This window comes from Cibotium barometz, chromosome 39, assembly GCF_041138505.1.
Source record: "Cibotium barometz isolate CiBa-2024 chromosome 39, ASM4113850v1, whole genome shotgun sequence".
Classification (NCBI taxonomy): Eukaryota; Viridiplantae; Streptophyta; class Polypodiopsida; order Cyatheales; family Cibotiaceae; genus Cibotium; species Cibotium barometz.
Window position 1 is genome coordinate 23,699,757 of NC_141084.1, and position 14,152 is coordinate 23,713,908.

Below are 14,152 nucleotides of genomic sequence, written 5' to 3' on the forward strand. Positions count from 1 at the left end.
TTGGATCTTCTCCATATTTTGTGATTTTGAAGATATTTATGGTTATAAAAACGCAATTGAGTGCATCAGTATGATTAAGGTTTTGATTGAGATTGAGAGTGAGACATAGTTGAGATAAAGATGATAGATGGAGATGTGTTAAATGGCAATGTAGTATGCTATATAATGAATAGTTCTTGCAATCACCATGATAAAAATATGTGCATTGCATCTAGGAGTCAACATTATCACGTTAGATTCAATATGTCAGCAATATATAAATTCTATGGATAACTATATTTTGCATGAAATAATTAAAGATAGATGAAGACAAACTAGTAAACTATAATTGAAAATGGACAACAACCCTTTTTTTAAAGAATGAAAGATAGATGAAGAGAAACTAGTAGAAACGTTGTGTATATTTGACACAAATTGTTTGGTTAAAGATGTTATATTTAAGACAATGTATAGATAACAACCTTTTGTAGCTTAAGATTTATTAGCAATTATAATTACTAAAGAATGATTTGTATATTTATTTTGTTAAGGGGGCTAAATGTCTCTTTTGGAACATGTGAAGTGAAAGCATGAAAACAATTGAAACAACTTAGTAATACAATATAATCTAACTAGTACTCTCTCTCTCTCTCTCTATCTCTCTCATCCATCATCAAATTGAAATTTGTTTAACTAAGATGTTATATTTTACATTGGAAGTTATATTTGCAATCATGTTGGTTAGAATGTTTTCTTTAAGATATATCTCGTTAGGTTACTATAGTCTATCATGGATAACACCTCATTTAGTTGAAACCAAAATTTTAGGTCTATAAATGATAATCATAAACATGATTTAAATTAAAATGCTCACAATGTGTATTATGATTAATGATGCAATAGGACATTTGTTCATCTCAATGAGGCTGTTTTAATGAATATTTACTTAGTCTCATTAAAATATTATTCTTATAGTGAAAATTAAAGTCTTAATTTTACAAAAATGAGTCTTATATTACTAGATTTTACTATGATGTTTAAAAATGGGACTTTTGTTCATCCTGATGAGGATATTCTAATGAGATTTTTTTATAAAAGCTAAAATTAGCAGGAATTGGATGATTGTAAAAGTTAGATTATTAATAAAACTGGATCTGCATTGGCAATTGCAAAGATTTATCTGCCACGTCTCAACTTGTGGCGGTGAAGTGATGAGTTGTCGACCTATTCTCCACATGTTGACCCACTAGGGGATATAAGCATGAGATCAAGAGAAATTTGATAGTTGCTCATACTCCGCAAAATAGAATGGTGTTGCAAAGTGCAAGAATCTCCACAATTGTGGAGATGGCATGAAATATGGTCAAAGGCAAAGGATCACAAAGTTCTTTTTAGTCCGAGGAACACTCATCCACATCCACATCATTTCACATATCATCACATCACGTTCTCGTCTCATCACATCCACATCCATTTACATCACATCACATCCACATCCACATCCATTTACATCACATCACATCACATCACATCCACATCCATTTACATCACATCACATCCCATCCACATCTCGTCACATCCACATCGCAGTGTATATCCTTAACAGTATTACACAAAGGCAATGAAGGGCATGACATCTCAAGAAGCTTATTCAAGTAAGAAATCGCTAGCTGTATATTTCAAGACGTTTTGTTGTATATTTCAAGACGTTTTGTTGTGACTATTTTGTGTACGTTCCAAACTTATCCAAATTCTAATAGTAGAAAGTGTATTGTTGGATGAGGGAGAAGATGCTATGCACACTCACACAAACACACAGGTACACACAGTGATTGACAGACAAAGCTATGAGAGCGAGAGATGAAGCTTGATGCTAGAAAGCACTCAATGATAATGATATGAAATAAGTTAAGTACAAGAGTACTATAGCCCTTGCCCTAGGGCTGATGTAGCTAACACACGAGTGTGTTCACACTGGGAAAAAGCCATGCCAAGCATAAGGTAAAAAGTGCCTGTGCGTAGGGCTATTCACACCAAGGACTTTCAAGCTAACAAACCTCCTTGAAGTGAATGGTGTGAACGTGTACAAGTTGTAGCAGAAACTGGGTAAACCCATCTGCCACATTGGCATGTGTAGGCCCATAAATCAAGGCAAAATGGTAGTAGAAGATGGTTATCTAATACCAAGAGTTGCCAATTGACGACGGAGCCATACACGATTCACAACATGAAGTGGATTTTGTTAGAAACAGTTACCACAGATTGACACTTTAGTGTCATATTATCATGCCCAATAGTTGTCAGTGGAGGCGGCAAGCATAAAGAAAACACATTTATGCTTCATTGTGTGCCAATGTCGAAGCTGGGGAAATGCTAAAATCTGCTCAACTGTATATTGAATTTCAATATGGGGATTGCATATGTAATACGGCATTTGATAGTTTGCCAATAAGGGGTAACATCAAAAGCTTCATTGGAGGTAGTAGGATGCCCCCTTGATTGCTATGAACTGGATACTTAAATACTGCAAAAGCCCAACGTTTGAACAACACGAGCAAATCATCAAGACCAATTTCTGTTAAATCTACTAAATGTTAGCAGCAGCAGTAGAAGGCTGAATGCATGATTGTAACCCAATGATCAGCTTCTTCCAATGATGCAGCAAGAAGACAAGGTAGCTCCTCATGTAATGCAGAAGCAATAAGGGCGGAATCAGTTAAATAAGATGCATGACTTGAGGCAGCACGTGTCTGACTGCTGCTAGCATGAGATCATAATGGCTGCATTCTCTTCAATTAACGCATCACCCATGGCATTAGAGCAATATGGGAAAGTTGGGCTGTTGAATCTGACTAAATGGCACCAGTATAGAACTAATTCAGAAACAAGCTCAGCTGAGTTAGCAAGAAATAGATAATGTGAGCATTGTGAACAATAGTAAGAGATAAACTGTCAAGGTCCCCTAAATGCCAATACATCTAAAAAATAACCTGTGTCAATGGACAAGCCAACAAGGTGGAATCAACAATGATAGGGTTGATAGAACAAATCTAGCAAGTGGGGGTATCAAGACATACATCTAACCAGACCATGAGAGTATAAGGTAACCTCTCAATATGGCAATGTAAAAAGGATGCGGAATTCCACACATACTGACGTAAAGAAACCCCGAATTATGCATAGTGACAAGGCACCAAGCTGAAGACAATGTAACAGTCCGACTCCATTAGCATCCGTGTCAATGAGTTGCAAAGGTGAGGCAACTCCAACAATAGAAGTAATACATGTCAGCCAAGTAAAACATCACTGCATACAGGTATGTCTCCAAGACATAGCACAACAGAGGAGTCTAATGCATAAGTGACCACATACATCACCAACAACAATACACATCATGTGTCCTTCCTCGAACGCAACCGCCATAGAGGCAACTTTGCTGACAATTGCTATAAAGCATAATCAGCTAAGGACACATCATCACCATGATCAATGTTAGGCATAAGACCAAATGATAATCTTGATTTAAAATACTGATCATCTCCAGGATTAATGTCAAGCATAGTAGCATCATGCAATTCTACATCATCAGATGACACTAACTGACAATCTTACACGTGACAAATATTCCTTCCAAAAAATTGCACCACCTGACGGAGCATATCTCAAGGTGGCAAAGAGATGTTATTTGTAGCACCCAAATCAAAGTACCAATCAAATCAGCAAGTCTGTAGGAAAAATTGATGGATGTGGTGCGAAATCGGATGGAGAAGTAGAAGGCCGACAGGTCGGAATCAGTTGATGTGGCATTAGCAGGTCAGTAGATTAGAAGTTGACATGGAGTCAGTGAGTCCAAAGTTGATGTGGCATCAATAGATCCGAAACTGACGTGGAGTCAGCAGGTCTAATGTTGACTAAAACAGCAGGTCTGATGCTGACGTGGTGACAACATATCTGAAAGTATTAAAAAAAGTAAACTTAGCCAATGGAGTAAACTTGGGCAAATGCTGAATGCTAATAGTTGAATTGAAAGCTGGCTGAATTGGAAGCTAATCAAATGCTGAACGTTGGCTGAAAGCTGAATGCTGAATGCCAAGTGCTGAAAGCTGAATGCTAAAACTAAATAACTAACAGCTGAAAGCCTGAATGACTGAAAGCTAAAGCCGAATGACTAAATGGATGAATGCCTGAAGCTGAATAGTTGAATGCTTAAAACCAAAATAGCTGAATCCGGAAGCCAGAGAGCCGAACATTGAATACCGTAAGCCAAGCATTGAATGCTCAAAGTTGACTGATACAACTGATGGATGAGGAATGTCCGATGCCGTGGGTTGAAAGCCGAAGCTTCAATTGCTGTGACTAGGCAAAATCAACGGAACCAGCTGAATGGCTAATTAATCATCAAGCACAACTAAAGCTGAAGTTGAATGCTGACATCGTATTCTTTCACATACACATCCACATCCATTTACTTCCCATCTCATCCTTTCACATATCCTCTCATCTCATTCTCATTCTCATTCTCATCATTCACATCCACATCCATTTACTTCACATCTCATTCTCATTCTCATCATTCACATCCACATCCATTTACTTCACATCTCATTCTCATTCTCATCATTCACATCCACATCCATTTACTTCACATCTCATCCTTTTGCATATCCTCTCATCTCATCATTCACATCCACATCCATTTGCTTCACATCTCATCCTCATTCATTTTCATCACACCACATCCTATCACATCCCATTCACATCTTATCGCATCCCATTTACATCTTATCACATCCATTCACATCCTATCACATTCATTCACATCCTATCACATCCTATCACATCCCATTTACATCTTATCACATCCTGTCACATCCCATTTACATCTTCTCACATCCACTCATATCCTATCACATCCCATTTACATCTTATCACGTGCTGTCTAAGGAAAGCCAAAGATTGATCTACTGACTAGGCTAGGTTGATTGATGCAGCTTAATAGCTGACCAAGCAGAATCGACGAACACATATGTCCACTGCTGAAAGGAGTGCCAAATGGTTGACCAGGCAGAAATCCAATGCCGAAAGTTGAATGCCAGTATTCAGATAGCAGCAACACAACAACAAAAACAACAAAACTTGACAGATACTGAAATTCAATGCCAAAAGCTTTGAGTTGAGTGTAGTGCTAGTGTGTGGGGTTGTCCATAATGTATGACAACAGAAAGAAAGCTGCCAATGTATAGAGGAGGTAGAAACCCTAGATTTGTTAAAAGTAAGTGGTGCAAGAGCTTAACCCAAGCTTGTGCAAGGCAAAGATGAAATGATGTACAATGGCGAAATTGAAGAAGGCCACCAATGTACACTTGATTCACCGCTTTAAAGATTAATGGAGGAGCTATTAGCTATGCAGCCAAGTTCAAAAACTAGCTTTGAAAAATGTAACATGGGTTAATGTCAATGAAAGGAAAGGCATTAAGGCCAATGGTAGGAAGTCGAGGTGGGAGGAGGCATGAGTGTCGATGGTGGTAGGTGCCAACAGTAAATGCCTGGAAGCTCCAAAACCAAGAGACTGAAATCGAGGCCGTAAACCTTAGCTCTGATACCAATGTTGGATGAGGAAGAAGATGCTCTGCACACTCACATAGAGACACACAGTGAGAGACAAGCTCTGAGAGAGAGAGATGAAGCTCGATGCTGGAAAGTATTCGATTATAATGGTATGAAATGAGTGGAGTACAAGAGTACTATAGTCCTTACCCTAGGGCTAATGTGGCTAACACACAAGAGTGTGTTCACACGAGGAAAAAAGCCTTACCAGCACAAGGTACAAGTGCCCATGTGTAGAGTTGTTCACACCAGGGACTTCCAAGCTAAGATGTATCTTCTTAGGGTACAATATGGAGTCAAAGGGTTATCGTCGACTATCCGACCCGGAGGCAAAGAAGATAGTTGTCAACCGAGATGTAGTAGTGTTTACGGAACATCCTCATCAGGTGGAGGAGAAGGCTCCATCCACACTATCCTTCAATGAAGAAGCAACCATCAAATATAACCACGATTGATAATAATGCCATTAATGCCCTATAATTCTAAAAACTAGTGGAGGCAAAGCTACAAACTTGGACAATCGAGCTCTTCTTGGTCATAAACAGGAAGTTCTTTTAGAGGCCATAAAAGAAAGTGTAGAAAAATAGTTGACAACACAAGGGGAGACCAAATTCCGCTCATCACTTCCTTGTAACAAATGGTACGATTAAGAATGTAAAGAGGCATGAAAAATAGTCATGACAGCCACCACTACCTTAATAAGGGCTTTTGGAAAGATAATAAGATGCTAGGTGGCAAAGGTTTCTATGAGGGAGTGAATGCAAAGGGATTGCCATGATGTGACATGCTAGGACCCCCCATATGTCACTTCAATTGGATATTGACCTATAATCATTGCAAGCTAAGCTGCTGAAATGGGCAAAGGAGGATGCTTCTATTTTGTTTGAATGCCATGTTTGATCAAGCTCTATAAGAAGTTTCCATGCTAATCGAACATAGCATTGGATAATGCATGTAATTAAGAAAGGTCACGGAGGCTCGATTGGACCCATTTGATACAAGTCACATTCCACTACAAAATGTAATGGGCCATTGGGCCACTCACACACTTGTACAAACTACGTACACTTTGCATTTTTTTTTTGGGTTCCAGAGACCGTATTCGACTTTTTATGGATGTTAATCTGATCATTGTCATCAAAGGTGGATCCCTTGTACTATTAATTGGATAGGCTGTTCGGTAACCTGCATGTCTAAACCTACTACTTGTTGTAGAATATTGTAAATAATATGTATATATGGTGATGTGTGTGCGTGTTTTAAAGTGCAATTCGCACACTTTGAAATCCTTCCCCTTTGTACCCCTTCTCTACAAAAAACAAGTTATAATGACCCTAGGGTGTCTTTCGACTATAAATGTTTTTATTATAAATAATAACTATATTCACACAAACAATGAATGCTAATTAAAACATATCAAAACTTCCAATAACGAATTTGGAAAAAAATCCTCTACCCTTGGATCGCTTGACTTGACGATTGACTTTTTATTGTAAACAATAACAATGATTACACAAACAATAAATGCTAACTAAAACATATTTACACCAAAATCCATAAATTTTCAAAAACAAGAAATTGCAATTAAAAAAAAAGGCGGGTAGAGTTTGCCCAAAGTTAGGTTGGGCCCGGACGCCTGTGTGGAGCGAGCATGATTAATTAATAGATTTATTGATCAAGCTACTTCTAAAAGCAAGAAGCTACGGTCTCTCTCGTCGCTAACAAATTTTTTTAGTGCAGGCATCTGACGCAATGGCTTTTGATGCTCAGAAGCAAATTCGTGAAAATACCCTGGTATCTCGCCTTTTCTTTTCCCTTTCTTTCAGAACTAATTTGGGTTAATCTAGGTTATGGCCATCGTAATCATTGTTTCAGACAAAGCTTATCTTCCAAAAGAGCCATGCCAAAACACTGTTTCTTTAATCCAAAGCTTGCGTTGTGGCCATCATAATCACTTCTTAATCTAAAAATCATAGGCCAGTTTTTCCTTCGTTGGAGCACTGTATGATTGTTTTTTTCATTATTGGCATTAATGCAAGTTTAGACATTTAAACATGATTTTTTATTCATCGGAGTTAATGCTTAGACATGCACGACTCATTTCGGTGACCTTTTTTCCTTCTTGGGAGTGGATAATTGCATGTTTATACATCGAGTGAGCATTTTTTCATTCAATGAAGTGTATTTATGCATGTGATGCATGCATTCATTAACCTTGTACATAATAATTTCTTTCTTATTACAGTGGATTTATGCATTTGAATTTTCTCATTTCTTGCAGGAGCTTCAAGAGTTTCTGAAAGATTTGAAGCAATGGGAAACCAGAGTAAAGGAAAAAGATATGAAACTAAAGAGCCAAATGCAGGATGATATCTCGGTATGCTTCCCTTTACCCCCTTTACATTGCAGCAATTTTCTTGTATCTAGATGATGTCCTTTACAGATGGTTTCTTGGTTCTTGACCTTTGAGGCAAATCAATACATGCTGACCATACATCCTTTTGAAGTGCAATTTGCTCATTTAGCTGGTGTGTGTGCGCACGCTTATGTTTCTGATGGTTTATCTATGAAGATTTGTCTACCAAAGTGGTATATCTTTATACATGAACCTGAACGGTTTGTCTATGAAGATTTGTCTACCAAAGTGGTATATCTTTATACATGAACCTGAACCTAGTGTTGGGTGCCAGTGACTTAAGTGGGGCTGTCATAGCATGAAGTATATGCTATGCGTGAAGGAGTGGATAATTTTTTGAGTAGACTTTCATGGAGTCAAGTTTGTACTTTGGTTTTTGTTAAGTTTGGGAAATGACTTGAACTTTCCATTGGTATATCATTTTGAAGTGCAGAGTATTCCGCCCATCAGAGGGCACCTAGAGAGCTCCCCTTTGATAAGTTCCAGACGTGAGCCATCACGTACACAGCCCAGCCAGGGAGGTGCCCAGACAGTGTCAACAGTACAACCGATGGCAAAGCTTAAGGGAATACTAAAAAAAGAAAGCACGTCCAGCACGGCTGCAAACCACACCTACGATCGCTTTCATGACAAATGGGACAAATTTGATCTGGTAACATCTCTTGTGGATGCAGCTTATGCCATTTATGGTTTTACCACTTGGAAAATATGAGGTGGCGTTTCAAATTTGATGTGGTTTATTTATGGCGGCCTAAGGCAACTTCAGAAGCTAAGTTGAGTCTTTTGAGATGTTTGTTTTGGTTTTGAAGGAGGCCGCGCTTAGAGAGGTAGATGCAGAGGACATATCAGTGTTGCCAAGTCATCAAGAGGAGAAGAAGAAAAAGAAACTGCATCGGGATTCAGAATCACAGAACTACACCGGAGGTACGCAGCAAGCTGCTGCTGGCTTTACACCCCTCCCTCAAGCGGATCAAAAGCCTGCCGCAAAGTTGGAGAACATGGGCGTTTTTCCAAGTACTTTCAAGTCATCATCGTCTGAATTTTTTTCTGATGCAAATTCCGAGAAAGAACTGGTAAGAATGTCTGTTGCATTTACAAGATTCTTCCATTTTTGATAACTTAGCAAGACGAGTTTTGATTGCTCTGTCTCAGGGTAACAAGTATTTCAAAGAGAAGAAGTTTGTCCATGCCATTGAGTGTTACTCCAGAAGCATAGCTCTGCAGCCATCTGCTGTGGCCCATGCAAACAGGGCTATGGCATACATCAAGATCAGGAGGTCAGATGTTCTGGAATCTCTCACTAGTCACAGGGTTGCTCTTGAAGCAAAGGTATTGAAATGGCTTTTCTATCACATGTGTTTCTGCTTCAACCAGGTTCAAAGAAGCTGAATCAGACTGTACAGAGGCAGTTGCTTTAGATGATCGATACGTCAAGGCATACTCACGGCGAGGCACGGCAAGGAAAGAACTAGGGAACTATGTAGGGGCAGTTGAAGGTAACTGATACTCCATGTTTTCTTCTTTGGCTACTTGCATGGCAATTTCAAGTGTACAACATGGCTGGCACCTCTGGGAGGCAGATTACCATTCGCTAGGAGAGGATGGAAAGGAGTCACATTGAGGGTGGTAACACCACCTTACATGGCCGCCTTCCAAGCATAGATCCTTTGGTGTAATGTGAAGTGCTGCTGTGCACTCTTTGACTTCAAGAGAGTTGCCGTATATGGGCATTAAAGCATGTGGAGACTATCTTTGCTTGAAGGGTGATGATGCCCTCAATAGGCGCCTCCCTACAATAGGGTCTACAGCTGGAGTTTCCCTATGCACTCCCATGGGCCGTCAAAGCACATGGAGACCATCTTTGTTTGAAGGGTGGCGATGACTCAATAGGCCCCTCCCTACAGTTGGGGTCTACAGATGTGCCATGTGGTAAGGCCGCCAATCATCTTGCAATGAAACTTTACTGTATAGAAAGGTACAACAGGTTCAAAGGATGTGTATGTTCTCAATCCTGTTAACCCTACGATTATCCAGGTTCAGCACACTTGTATTGGAGAGCGGGAGTTTGTCTCCATGCCTGGGTGGTACTATGTTTGCTTTGCCCAAAAAGGTGTGACTTGCGACAAGTAAATCTATAAGCAATGGCATTGTGACATCTATGGCATGCAACAGGTCCTGCATTTGGCAAGCCACAACACGGTAGCCAGCCACTCTCTCAGGGAAAGGCCACCATGTGTGTAGGGTCTCCATAGACCACGCCCAAGGATCATTTGACCTAGAACTGAAACCCTAAAAAGGTTTTCATAGACCCGAGATCGTACGCATCACATGACTGATAGATTGTGGCTAGTGACTCAACACCCAATCATAGGGTCCTCAGGACTTACCCGGAGTCGGAGGCCTGATGGTTGTGAGCTTGCTGTACTGATAGCCCCAACCTAGCTTCCCATACCACTAGGCCAAACCACCCACCTTGCAGCTCCATGGCTATGAGGTCTTGCACGCCCCTAGAAGCCCTCATGTCTACCGCATGGATGGCTCAATAACTCATAGGTGCCCCAAAGGTCACTTATATATCAATAACTTGGCTATTATTGGCACTTACTTTATTTATAAGCTTTCCTGCTTTTTATAAGCTATTAGCCATTATTAGCCCTAGGCGCAGCTTGCAGTAGAGCATAGAGGGGAGGGAGGCTATTAATTATAAGCTCTTCGCCACCTCATTTTGCTAGCGCCCTTCACCCTATTACCATGCCCTAGCTAAGGCCTAACCCTAACTTGGGTTAGTCCATGTCCCTAGCCTTAACCCTAGACCTGTCGAGATGTAACATACTTTCCTTGTGTTCAATTCACGTCATCGTGAATGCACAAGGAGACAAGCCTATGTAAGCAAATCCTTGGATCTGGACATCCGTCCATAGCATCTACTCAAGTCTATTGCCTCTAACCTAGGGCGAGGTAGGACTCCTCTTGTAGACCCTGCTACAGAGATCCAATTGCTTATTATCAATCCAACTCTCATCCAAGAGCTGAATCCCAGTAGGACATCCAATTTGAAAGTGCAACAAGCTCTATTGTAACAACCCTAGCATAGACCCATGACACAACTCAACTATCATACCAAATGGCATCTTGCCTTGGGTGTTGGCAAACACTAGTTCACTTAATGCATAAACAAGTCCTAGTGCCGTGTGCTTCGAGTACAATATTCCAACTGCAAGATCTTCCTTGTCCAATCCTCATCTAAGACTGAACAGAGTTTGCGTTTTTACACATAACCAATAGATACTCACGTCTACTTTAGGGCAAGCATAAAACTCCCCATCAATTTTTGTGTATATCCCATGTCAATGGAGATTCTGTTTTCACACAACCATAGATACTTACGTCTACTTTGTGCAAGCATAAAACTCCCCATCAATTTTTGCGTATGTCCCACGTCCTCAAATAGCTTGAAAACAAGGTACGGCTTCCATCTACTTTTCACCCCAGATAATTGGAATGAACTTAAGGTTACCAAAGGTCTACACAATCCCATTAATAGAGATCCTGAAGGACAATGGTTATAACATATTCCACCCCTAACATGTCCATGGATTACACCCTGTCACACAAGCGGGAAGTCCATATGACTCCACAGTCGTGGAGTCAAAATAACCATGTGGAACTCTGTCCACCCAGAAGTATCATTGATCATTGTGGGATCTTGTTGGGATTTAGGACTCAGTAGGTGTGAACACCCCCTATATGTGTGGATAGGATAAGTGTGCCATGTGTCGTGTGTGTGATTTCTATGGGTCAAACGATAAGGCTTCAAGGCTACAAAAGCATGTACTTGGTGAAGGTTGAACACATCAATAAAATTATCATGGTGTGCTCTTGTAGCCATGGATGCTAGGCCTTTGCGGAGACTCTTCTCCTGCTCTTTGAACATGGTGAGTCGGTCCTGAGTTGTGCTCTGCAAAAGGGTGCTGATCTCGTGGAGTCTAAAGTCGAGTGTGGCTGTCGCCTCTTGCTGTCACGGTTTGGCCACCCATTTGGTCCATCTCCATTTCTAGTGCCACTTCTATGGGACTGTCACTCAATAGAGCGGCTAGATTTGTGCCATGTTCACATGAGGCCAGGTTGGTGTCTTATGTGAAAGGGCTAGTTATTTTGCGTCACATGAACGGGAGCCAGTTTCGTGCCACCCGTGTGTGACTAGTATCATGTCATATGGACGGGAGCCAGTTTCGTGCCACCCGTGTGTGACCAGTATCATGTCATATGGACGGGAGCCTATATTGTGCCACCCATGTATGGCCAGGACGGTGTCTTGTCCATGGGACTCTCACTCCATGGAAGGACCCGTGTTTGTATCACATCTTGCCTATGGGACTGTCATTCCATAGGAAGGCCATGGTTTTCACATTTTGTCGCGTCAGATTCGTACCCGACTAAATGTCTTGTACAAGTTTCATGAAAGGGAGATTTTGCCCATTACATGTACACATGCATTCATCTTTGCATGTCTGAAATTGTTTTTGCGTGACTTGTATTCATGTGTTTGCCTGCCATGATGTGCCACTTATCGAGCGGGAACGCCTAAGCTCCTTTCCACAGGACAGCTGTCCCAACAAAATACTGTCATAAACCCTCTCAAGGGGCTTGTGCCTTCCCTGCAAAGCATCAAAATCTCACAAGGCACTTGATTGACCCCTTGAAGTTGGCACTTCCAAAGGATTGCCTTGGTTGTCCATTGGGTCAAGTGGCTATGTGATTGCTTCCGATTTCAAAACACCATGTCCCCTCTTGAGAAAGAGACAGACAACCGGGCTCTGATACCAATGTAACTGCACCCAATGATCTTGTGGATGTAATCGGAAGCCAAAACACAATTATAGTTCACTAAATAGTTAGGATTCAATGGAACAACACAATAAAGACAAAGCTGATAATAAAATTGTACTCTTAACACCACCACTGGGGCCGAAAGCAAACCCCCCCCCCCCTTCTCAATACTATTATATTTCTTAGAGTATTTATAAGTACAAGGTACATGGGCTTACACCAAGCCAGATTTTGCCATAACAGAATCCATGCAAAATGAAAATCACAAACCACAAAAGTATTCTTGTCGAGTGGAGAATCCGTGGATGTAGAATCCGATCACGAGCACTCTTCACCTTTCCTGGGTAGAGCTAGGTGGTCACCTGGTGTTCCGGGACCATGCACAAACAGGCACTCCCGTACTAAGTCTCACCTACACCCTTCCTGGTGGTAGATATGTTGATTCAACTCTTCGAAATCAACAAACATGCAGGTCAGCTGTCCCAAAGAGCTTCCAAAAGTAAATCGACTTCTTCTGTGTGAACAAATGACTAGTCCAACTCTTCGAATAATTCAATTATGCCGGTCGGCTGTTCAAAAGGACTCCTCTATGTGCACCAATGGGTTGGCCAACTCTTCGAAAGTTGCAAAAATGCTGGTCGGCTATTCAAAAGGACTCCCAAAAGCATTCTGACCTCTTCTATGTGAACCAATGGGCTGGCCAACTCTTCGAAAACAGCAAGTATTCACGTCGGCTGTTCCAGAAGGCTCCCAAAAGCAAGTCGACTATCCCTGAGGGTTCTCCGTAACAAATCGGCTATCCCAGAAGGCTTTCCGTAGCAAGCCGGTTGTCCCATATGGAGATGGCAGCTGGTCGATTATTCTCCCTCCACGTAGCCGTTTCACGTAAGTTTCCTAGTCGCTTTCTTCCTTGCAAGTAGTTGGGGTGAGTAGGACACAAGTATGGGCACCCCAATGAGTTGGGCCTTGGTCACTTTAAAATATTGTCCACTCACTTATTATTATTGTTTGAACCTATAAGCCTTATAAATTCAAAGGTTAGAATAAAAACATTAAAATAAATGAATACATCATCCTTACCACCTGTTCACATGCAATAAAACATGTCAGAAGACAAGGCAAGCTTCACGGCTCACTGGAATGCATGAGGATGAGCCTGATGCATTGAGGGCTGAATTGGAACACATGAAGAAGCTTTTGTAGGCAAAGGAGCAAGAGCTTAAATTTTTTCATGAAGATCCTCATGTACAAAGTGTCATCAAAGCAAAGAAAGTTGATGCTATGGTGGATATGACCTTTGAGTCCATGGCTCGTGAAGTG

General features: G+C 40.9%; 1 protein-coding gene across 4 annotated transcripts in view; it reads left to right on the plus strand.

Moving 5' to 3' along the window:
- The first annotated feature begins 7,205 nt into the window (after positions 1–7,205).
- Positions 7,206–14,152, plus strand: part of TPR5 (Tetratricopeptide repeat (TPR)-like superfamily protein) — a 58,131-nt gene continuing 51,184 nt past the window's right edge. For 2 of the 4 annotated variants that reach the window (XM_086778519.1, XM_086778518.1), the window contains exons 1-6: positions 7,206–7,380; positions 7,868–7,963; positions 8,436–8,654; positions 8,812–9,075; positions 9,155–9,279; positions 9,377–9,498. In XM_086778519.1, the coding sequence (XP_086634645.1) occupies positions 7,339–7,380; positions 7,868–7,963; positions 8,436–8,654; positions 8,812–9,075; positions 9,155–9,279; positions 9,377–9,498 (868 nt within the window). In that variant the 5' untranslated portion in view covers positions 7,206–7,338. Of the gene's footprint in view, positions 7,381–7,867; positions 7,964–8,430; positions 8,655–8,811; positions 9,076–9,154; positions 9,280–9,376; positions 9,499–14,152 lie in introns of all 4 variants that reach the window. The other 2 variants (XM_086778521.1, XM_086778520.1) reach the window with 1 other exon arrangement.